At 33.7% G+C, this 10,372-nt stretch overlaps 1 protein-coding gene across 1 annotated transcript in view; it reads left to right on the top strand.

The window, feature by feature from the left end:
• Positions 1-203: 203 nt before the first annotated feature.
• Positions 204-10,372, top strand: part of LOC127214695 (lysine-specific demethylase 5D) — a 72,834-nt gene continuing 62,665 nt past the window's right edge. Inside the window, exons 1-5 of the mRNA XM_051174995.1 lie at positions 204-532; positions 1,607-1,684; positions 3,959-4,081; positions 4,436-4,606; positions 5,127-5,261. Of these exons, the coding sequence (XP_051030952.1) occupies positions 383-532; positions 1,607-1,684; positions 3,959-4,081; positions 4,436-4,606; positions 5,127-5,261 (657 nt within the window). The 5' untranslated portion in view covers positions 204-382. The remainder of the gene's footprint in view (positions 533-1,606; positions 1,685-3,958; positions 4,082-4,435; positions 4,607-5,126; positions 5,262-10,372) is intronic.

Here is a 10,372-nt window from a genome sequence, read left to right as displayed (position 1 = left end):
AAAAAAAGAGATCCGACTCAGTATTTATCTTAATGGTACATTTTGTTTTTGAACTATGCATTGTAATTTAGTCGAGGTATTAGTTAGTGGTTTTTTGTTTTGTTTTTTTTTTTTTTGTCCTGTGATTATGCAGTTTCAATTTTATCGGTGGAACGACTTCTAGATTTATAAATAACAACTGAAAAAGAAGTCGGCGGAGCGACACGTCGTTTACGATCCAGGAAAATCCGCCTAAAAATGGTGGACCTGAATGGAGAGGTGGATATTTTTAAGAATACAAAGTAAGCTAACTCTGAAATTTGGAAGAAAATAAAGTTCCTGTGCTTCGTGGCAGTTAGTAGGAATTTATCGAATCGCATTTTATAACCGCTTTAAGCCGGTCATGAAGCCAGGATCTGACGACTTTCTACCGCCGCCTGAATGCCCAGTGTTTGAGCCTAGCTGGGCGGAATTCCGAGATCCACTTGGTTATATAGCGAAAATCAGACCCATTGCTGAGAAGTCTGGCATTTGCAAGATTCGTCCTCCTGCGGTAAGCTTCTGAAATGAAACTTAAAATGAAATAAGACTTTGATTGTGGGTCTACCGTGGCTGTTGAAAAGGCCTTATATTAACTACACATTTAAGCGTTTTGAATTCTTCTAGCTCCTTATTTCATACTGCAGAAAATTCTTTTCGCTGTTCATATCCCTTGTGGTTAGAAATTGAAATGATTCTGCAGATGTATAATTAATTCCTTTTTTAGTCAACGAATTATCTTTACCACGTTTCACCTGAGAGAAAAAAATTTCATTTATAACCGAAACAAACAAAGGGTGCTATGCAAGTTTATATTATTAGCCACTTTCTCTGGCACGGTTTTAGTATCACACAATTTCATTCACATGTTAAAAAAATAAAAAAGGAAAGGGATGTGGAATTCTTGCCTTTTAAATTTGTGTTGATTTCCAAGACAAGCTTGTCCTTCCTGTTACACCCTGAACTAGTAATTGAAGCTAGAATTTTGGCTTACGTAAGAAACCAAACTCAAAGGACCTTGGAGCACTATATTAAACAGCTTACGTAAAGAATATGTAAACTTTTTAAAAAATGGTGTTTTTGAGTCAGGGTTTCTCTGTGGATTTGGAGCCTGTGCTGGAACTCGCTCTGTAGACCAGGCTGGTCTCGAACTCACAGAAATCGACCTGCCTCTGCCTCCCAAGTGCTGGGATTAAAGGCATGTGCCACCAATGCCCAGCTTAGAATATGTAAAAATTTTTATATAAAATTCTGCCCTCAACTATTCAACTATATAGATGTTTCATTTCTTGTGTGTGTTCACATTCTTTTTGTTATCAGCAGTTATGTTTTTTATTACATGCACCTTTCCCATAATACTGAAAATAGGTTTATATTGGAAGAAAAAGCGTATATGTAGTTTTTATTTTCAGCCCTTTGGAAGACTTAATTTGTTGGAGCTTGTATTTATTTTTTACTGTTGTCAGTTTTTGAAGTTCTAAGATAAAATTATTCGAGAACTCTGGAAAACAAATAGCCACCATAACTCACATTAAACACTAATATGACATTTCACTGTCTCATAATCTTCAGTTTTATTTCCTTCTAGGATTGGCAGCCTCCTTTTGCTGTAGAAATTGATAACTTCAGATTTACTCCTCGAATCCAGAGGCTAAATGAACTGGAGGTAAGAAATGTGTTTTTATAGAACAGTTGAAGTTGTAATATTCCTTTGTGGTTTTACAATGACTTGGGAATTTAACCTTTGAAATGAATTATTATTTATTGTAACTCCACTGCCATCATTTCTTAGAAGATTGATTATGAGAGTCTTCTTTAAAAGACACTTCTGGTTTATAAAATTCCAGAACATGAAGGTCTCAGAATTCCATTATACAGTGTACTAAGGTTAAAGTTACAAAGGATATAAATATATATAATTTATTCATGTCTTTAACAGAATACTGTGTCTAAGACAATAGGCTCATGCATGTGTCACTTTTCATAAGATCACAGGACAACCTTTTTGAGGCAAGTTCTGTCTTGTTTCTGCTTCTGTGCTTAGTAAATCCAGAGTCTTTGCCTGTTAGATTCCAAAAAGTTACTGTCTTTTCAACATCTAGTAAACAAATAATTTACCTTAGGAGTATTGGAATTACAAATCTGTGTCATGTCATCTCCCCTCCCCCATGGGTCTCATGGATTAACAAAGGTTTATACAGAAGTACTTTTTACTTGTTAAGCCATTGGCCCTGTCCACATTTCTCATTTGTTTCCCTAAATTCCACCTATATTTTTAATTCTGAATTTCCTATGATTTCTTCAACAGATGTAGAATTCAAGGCAAAAATAAGTCTTCCGTATTTATTCTTGAATTACGGACTAAGAAAGGGAAAACTAATTGAGAACTGTGATATTATATAACCATATTTTTTCCCCATTGGTCAGGGAAGAGTGTAAACCTGACTATATCAGTTGATACTGGGCTCAGTAACCCTGAATTTTGATCAGTTACTTATTTATTTTCCTACAATGGTCTGTATCTGTTTCAAAGTTCTTGATCAGGGATGATAACTACACTTATCTGTAGGTGTGTGTTGAGGGGGAAGTATTTAGTATATAGTTGGAAATTATACTTTTTTTTTTTTTTTTTTTTTTTAGTTGGCAGTTGTAGGTTCTCCAGGGTCTGTGATTTCACTAGGTCAAGGTAGGGTTCTAATATTAGGTATAAGATTTCTTTCTTGTGAAGTAGCACTTAAGTCCAATTGCACAGGTGTTAGTTACTGCCAGGGTATGCATGGTACTGTTGTATCCTTATTGTTATTATGTCATGATTGTCATTGTTGTCATTCATAGGTGTCATAGCAGGGTAGGACTATTGGTTGCTTCTCTCTCTTGGAAGGTTACATAATAATTTCTGGTATCAGGGAAAAGGTTTTCAGATAACATTCATCTGTGGTCCACTGTGACCTGTGTCTGAAGTTCCTCTTGTCTTTAGCAATAGACACCTTCAGTGCTTGGTGGTAGCCTTAGGTAATAGCAGTAACTCATAATGTTTTGGAGGTCTCTTGAAAAACCATATCCACAACTAGAAATGAAGCTTCTTATATCTGGTATTGGGACTTAATGTTAAATAACAATGGCTCCTGGGGAGTAGGTAGATGGAAAAAATTTATTTAAAGTGTGTGTGTGTGTGTGTGTGTGTGTGTGTGTGTGTGTGTGTATGTATGTATGTTTAGTATGTCTAGTATGCATATAACAATTTACATGTATTTTAGGTATATAATTAATATGGTTTCTTAAGACTTTTACAGACATCTTTACTATTGTTTTATGCTCTTCCCTTTCTTCTATATAAACCCCCCCGAATTTAATTAAAGCCCTAGACCTCATTTTTCCCATTTCTCCCTTGAAATTACTTTCAACCTTATATTCCTCTCTAATGCTTGATCCTACCTTTCACTTCCTTGAAATTTATCACAGCTCTTACATATCAGATTTAGGAATTATTGTGGCAGAGCAAACAGAAATATTTTAAAAGCAGAGGAACAGAAAGTATATTGTGAAATTTGTGTTTCCTAGAAATATCAGAGAAGCTGTGCTCATGAAGTCTTCCAATATGTCAGCCTAAACATGACCTAACAATGATGTTACTACTAACATTAAAATAGAAAACTCAGGAGGCTTGAACCTTAGACAAAGGACTATAGGCAACTAAGGAGTAGGAGAAATAATCTTTACCAAGGAATAGCATATCAGTTGGTTATCTCATACCATTTGATCAGCCCTGAAAACATACGTACATATAACATTATGCGGATTTAGTAGATCATGTTTAGAATATGTATTTGAAACAATTAGCCAAGTATTTGAAAAAGCATTTTTAAAAAAGTAACATAAAATAAATAAATAAAAATGGGGGTGGGTATCAGCCTAATTTACTGATCATTTTCCTTCCTAGGCCCAGACTAGAGTAAAACTAAACTATTTGGATCAGATTGCAAAATTCTGGGAAATTCAAGGGTCATCATTAAAGATACCTAATGTGGAGAGGAAGATCTTGGACCTTTACAGTCTTAGTAAGGTAAGAGTTGTTCAATTTAAAAAAAGAAAAAGTTCTGACTAGAAAACAACTTATCTCTAAGCTTAAAAAGGAGTGACCATTAGTCTGGAAAGTTGGTGGTGCCCACCAATAATCCCAGCACTCAGGAAGTAGAGGCAGGTAGATCTTTGAGTTTCAGGACAGCCGGGAGGGGGGGGGGCGGCGGGGAGGGGGGACTGAGTGATTATGGAACCTGATAGATGTTCTTGACTTAATCTTTGAGTGATGCAGTGGTTAGTGTTAGAGAGTTGCACCTTCTACATTTTAAAGCTCATGCAGTATTTAGACTTCTCCACTGTGTTTACTGTTTGTTTATATTCTTTCTTATCCTTTTAGATTGTGATGGAAGAAGGTGGATATGAAGCAATCTGCAAGGACCGTCGGTGGGCACGTGTTGCCCAGCGCCTTAATTATCCATCAGGGAAAAACATTGGTTCCCTGCTACGATCCCACTATGAACGTATCATTTACCCTTATGAAATGTTTCAATCTGGAGCCAATCTTGTGGTGAGGGTTCTTGGCTGACTTGGAGCCTTATACAAGATTTGATTTCTTTTATTCTTACCTTTTCTTTATAATTTTGGCATTTATCTTGAATTGTAGACATTTAAAAATGTCAACCTATACATTTCAGAAATTGACCTTTGAAAACTTGGTTATATAAAGTTCTATTCTGGTATGTAAACTTTAGGGAGTTCCTTCTTTCCTAGGGTTGATGTTATGAACCAAATTTCACACAAGAGCAATTATACTAGGTTGTTACCCGAAAAGTAGGTAATTAGTAATATTTTGTGCAATTATTAAGATTCCTTAAAATACTTCATAATGTACATGTCTAGAATGAGTGAACTTTATTACTTGTCCTCAACTGAAGGGTTCACTTAATCAGGTATCTTAAGTAAGAACATTATACATTAGTTTGACTAAACACTTTTAATTTCATTGCTGGAATTTCATTGTTTACACATATATATGTTTTGTGTGCATATTTTACAATATATATTTACCATCCTCTTTCCATATGCAGCAATGTAATACAGAACCATTTAATGGTGAAGGAAAAGACAAGGAATATAAACCTCATAGCATCCCTTTTAGACAATCGGTCCAACCATCAAAATTCAATAGCTATAGTAGAAGAGCAAAAAGGCTACAGCCTGAGGTAAGTTGGTTTTTCCCTTCATATAAGTTGAGTTTGGGTGAAAATCCATTTCCAGAAGTCATTATAAAAATTATGGGCAAAAGATGACATGTATATATACTTTAGGATGAAGTTATTGGGAAGTAGATTATTTTCATTCATGGTTTATACTACTTTTTTACTTTACATTTTCATAGTAATTATTCTTATACCTCTAAATTCATTTTTTATGAATGTTATTTTTCAAATTTATTTATTTTTAATTTTTTTTTTTTCAAGACAGGGTTTCTTTGTGGCTTTGGAGGCTGTCCTGGAACTAGCTCTTGAACTCATGGAGATCCAACTGCCTCTGCCTCTCAAGTGCTGGGATAAAAGACGTATGCTACCATCACCTGGCAATTTATTTGTTTTGTATGCATTGCTGTTTACATGAGCTGCCATGTAGTTTTTGGCAGTTGAACCCGAATCCTCTGGAAGAGCAGCCAGTACTCTTAACTGCTGAACCATCTCTCTAGCCCTGAATCTTATTACCTATAAAATACAACAATTCTTGTAAATAATGAAAGATACCTAAAATAATAAATTTTTATCTTAATTTATTTTATGTAGAAATATTCAAAATGTCATGAAAAATTTATATTTAGAACATTTAAGCCTAGCTTAGCTGGATTAGAGATTATAATCCTATATTTATGGTTTTAATTTTATGTATATTATTTAACCTTACACCTACTAGGTTTCTTTCTGGTTCACATTTTTTTTCTTAATATATAAAATGTTTCTTAGTTCTTTTGTTTTTTTCTGTGACAGTTTGGTTAAAAATCAATAATAAAAGAAATATTTGTATTATAGGTACTTAAGATAGATGTCACATATTGTATATAATTACTGAAAAAAAGAAGCTTTGATCTAGAAGCAAGAGTAGGATTTGACTTGATAAATTGATTTTAATAGGTTGAAGTTACACATTTAATTTCCTAGATCCTCACTCCAAGGGGATATAAGATAAAATTACTGGTTTCTTTGTTGAGAGGACCATCATTATGAGGAGTTTTTTTGTTTTTTTTTCAAGATAGGATTTCTCTGGCTTTGGAGTCTGTACTGGAACTCTTTCTGTAGAGCAGGCTGGCCTTGAACTCAGATCTGCCTGCCTCTGCCTCCCCAGTGCTGGGATTAAAAATCCACCTTTAAACCACCTGGCCCAGATTTGGCTCTTATGCATATACCACATTCTAGAAAGGTTTGACTCTGTGATCCAGAAAAAAATTTTAAATGTTAATATATATATAAGATTAAAAATAGATATAAGATTGAAAGCATAGACAGTAGTCTTATAATATGTAATCAAGTTAAAATAGGTTTGTGTCTGAAATACAACATTTTCATTATCTTGAATACTCATATGAAATAAATATTTTTAGGTAATTTAATGTTTTAATGTGAAACTGTAGCCAAAAGAGGATTAGTTACGTTTCAAATTACTAAGATTATTTTTCAAATTATTGAAATTTAATTGGGCTTTGCATTATTAATATGGGAAGAGATCTGTAAATTGGCTGACAGAAAAGGAGAGAAAAAAGAACAAGCATGAAATAATTTGGATATCTTAAATAGGTGAAAACTGAAATTTTCAAAGTGCGATCATAGATTATTAAAAAAGATAACTAAGCCAAAAATTTAGGCACCTTTTTTCTTGAAATGGATTAAATTAATTATCTCCTTTGTTAATGAGACTATAAAATTCTCTTTTTTGTTTTCTGAGACAGGGTTTCTCTGTGGCTTTGGAGCCTGTCTGGGAACTCACTCTGTAGACCAGGCTGGCCTTGGACACACAAAGACCGGCCTGCCTCTGCCTCTCAAGTGCTGGGATTAAAGGCATATGCCACCAATTCCTGGCTAAAAATTCATGAAAACTATTGTAGACCAATAATAGTAGGTAGATGATACTTGCAGAATATTAAGAGGAAAGACTATGACTTTCTGCATTTAAATATGTAATACTTATATTTCTTACATGTTACACTTAAATAATATTCTCTAGTTTCATCTGTTGTGCTTTATAAATCACGAATTTGTATGTTTGCAAGAGTGAGTATTATTTCACCATGATTATAAGCACATAAATTCTGTATATCATTTGTTTGTTTCTTCCATATCCATAGTACCAGTATTGTATTATGTCACCTCCCTCAGTGGTCCTCTGCTCAGTGGTCACTGTTTAGTTTCTTGAATTTTACAATACCTGGAGTTACTCACATGTATCTGGATTTATAAAGCCACAATCCACATGTGATTGAAAATATGTGATACGTATCTTTCTGGGCAAGAATTAACTAAGTATACTATTTCAGTTCTATCTATTTGCCCCAAAATTTCATTTTGTTTTATTGCTAAATAAAATTCCCTCATGTATATGAACTACATTTTTTTTTTATTGGCATGTCAGTTGTGGAAATTTCACATTTCCTGACTGTTGTGAAGAGTGTTGCAGTGAACATGAACGTACCAGTGTCCCTATGGTAGTGTATAGATTCTCTAAGTTATATACCAGAAATGATTTGACTGTGTCTCATGATAGATTATTTCTAGTGTTTTGAAGAAACTACCACTCTAATTTCCAAAATAGTGGAACTAATTTATATTCCCACCAACAGTGTATAAAGAGTTTGTTTTTTTTCTATATCTGAACTAGTATTTGTTATCTGCTTCCTTGTTAATGGTAATTTTGACTGTGTTGATTTCAAATTTTAGACTACTTTTAGTGTGAATTCCACTGTTAGCTATTTTGTAGCTATCCAACTGCATTCGTTCCTTTGATAACTTTTGTTTAGTTTCATAATCTTTTTTTTTTTTAACTATTTTCTTCTGAGTTTTATTTATTTTTTGTTTCTTGTGAATTATTAAACTTCCGTCACATATTTAATAGTCAAATTTTTCTGCCATTTGGTATACAGTCTTCACTTGATTTCTTCTTTGTTCACAAACTTTTTGGTTTTTGTTTTTAGTTTCTTAGAATCTCATTTGTACATTGTTGGTGTTACTTAATATGCTACTAAACTCCTATTGTGAAAATCCTTACCTATACCTATTTAAGTATATTCCTTACATTTTCCTCTTGTAGTTTCAAAGTATTTGGTCTTGTTTTGAGAGCTTTGATCCATTTGGGGTTAAATTTTAAACAGAATTTAGTTTCTTCTACAAGTTAATACCCAGTTTTTTTTTTTTTTTTAAACACCATTTGTTGAATACGCAGTCAATTCTCTATTGTGTGTTTTTTGCTTACTTCTCAGTAATCATGTCCATGTAGTTATGTGGACTTATATTTAGCCTCTGTTGTATTCTAGTGATCCATATTTATGGATTTTTGTTGCTATGCCTGTGTACTATAATTGAAGTTGAATATGGTGATCCACCATGTATTCTTTTTTCTCAAAATTATTTTGGCTATCTTTCCCTTTAATGTCTATATGAACCTTGAGATTTTGTTTTTCTGTGTCTGCTGTTGGTTCTATCATTTTGCTTATCAGTTATCTTGTGTGTTCGTGTCTCCCCTTAACCCCAGTTGAGGAACTGAGGGCCAAACCCAGGACTTTGCCACTGAAATAAATTCAAAACTTCTAGTTCTGGATTTTAATAAGGATTGAATTGGGTTTGTAAATTGCTTTTTGTGTTGTGGTTTTCGTTGTAGTCTTTCATTTAGTTAGACTTATTCCCAGGGTTTCTGTTGTCTGACTTAAGTTTGCCTTTATTTTATAGAAAGTTTACTGATTTGTTGTTAATTTTGTATTCTACTACTCTTCTGAAAATCCCAGCTGCACAATTTTGAGTTTTTGTCCTTAAGGTTTGTTTAGTTTTGTCCATATAAAAATGGATTTTATATTCTGTAGATAATATGGACAGGCACAAACCACAGGCAACATCTGTTTTCACAGAGAAATCCATTATTAAGCTGTGAAGAAAAGTTAAAGTGGTTGATTTCTGACTCAGGCAGAAAACAGCAGCAAATAACTTTACAGGTGTTGTTTTTAAGAAGAGAAAAAGGGGGAAGTGTGTTAGAATGGGCTAGGGTGCTGTGGTGTATTTTGATATGTTAATTAGGTGAACCAAAGGGGACTTTTGATTACTGGACTAAAATAGTTTGATAGCTGAACTTCATTGGTTAGCTTCAAGAGGAGAAAGTGACCAAATAAGGGGATAGTGGCTAATGTTTCTTCCCCACCCAGTCCTGTAGCTGTTCAGACCAATATTTTGATGGGGGATTCCACTGAATCTGTAAACTAGTTTTGAAAAGATTGCATTTTTATTGTGTTGATTCTACTTATTCATGAACATGAGAGATGTTTTCATTTTTTGATATCTTCTTTAACTTTATTCTTTTTTGTTTGTTTTTTGTGTTTTTGAAACAGTGTTTCTGTGTAGCTTTGGAGCCTGTGCTGGAACTTGCTCTGTAGACCAGGCTGGCCTCCAAATAACAGAGATCTGCCTGCTTCTGTCTCCCAAGTGTTGGTAGTAAAGGTGTGCACCACCAACGTCTGGATTAACTTCATTTTTTAAAGACTTAAATTCTTGTCATACAGATCTTTCACTTGTTTGGTTAGAGTTACCCCAAGATATTTTATGTTGCTTTGGCTATTTTGATTTCTTTCTCAGCCTGTTTACCATCTGTATGTAAGAGGGCTACTTTTTTTTTTTTTTTTTTTTTGAGTTAAACTTCCTGAAAGTGTGCTTATCAGCTGTTCAGCTGTAGGAGTTCCTTTGTATAATTTTGGGTTCTTTATGTAAAATATATGATACCTATGTAAAATATGATATCATTACCAAATAGCCTGAGCTTGACTTCTTTTCCAATTTATATCTCCTTGATGTCCTTTTGCTGTCTTATAGCTTTAGCTACAACTTTAAGTACAATATTGAAGAGATATGGAGAGAAAGGGCAGCCTTGTCTTGTTCCTGATTTTAGAGGAATCGGCTTAAGCTTCTCTCCATTCAGTTTTATGTTGGCTGTTGATTTTCTGTATATTGACTGATTGTATTTAGGTATGTTTCTTGTATTCCTAGTCTCTTCGCATTGGGTATGTTGTGTGGTCATTTTCATTAAATTTTAGGAAATCTTCAATTTCTTTATTTTTTTG

Source organism: Phodopus roborovskii, unplaced genomic scaffold (genome assembly GCF_943737965.1).
Source record: "Phodopus roborovskii unplaced genomic scaffold, PHOROB, whole genome shotgun sequence".
Classification (NCBI taxonomy): Eukaryota; Metazoa; Chordata; class Mammalia; order Rodentia; family Cricetidae; genus Phodopus; species Phodopus roborovskii.
This window is presented reverse-complemented; position numbering and strand designations above follow the sequence as displayed.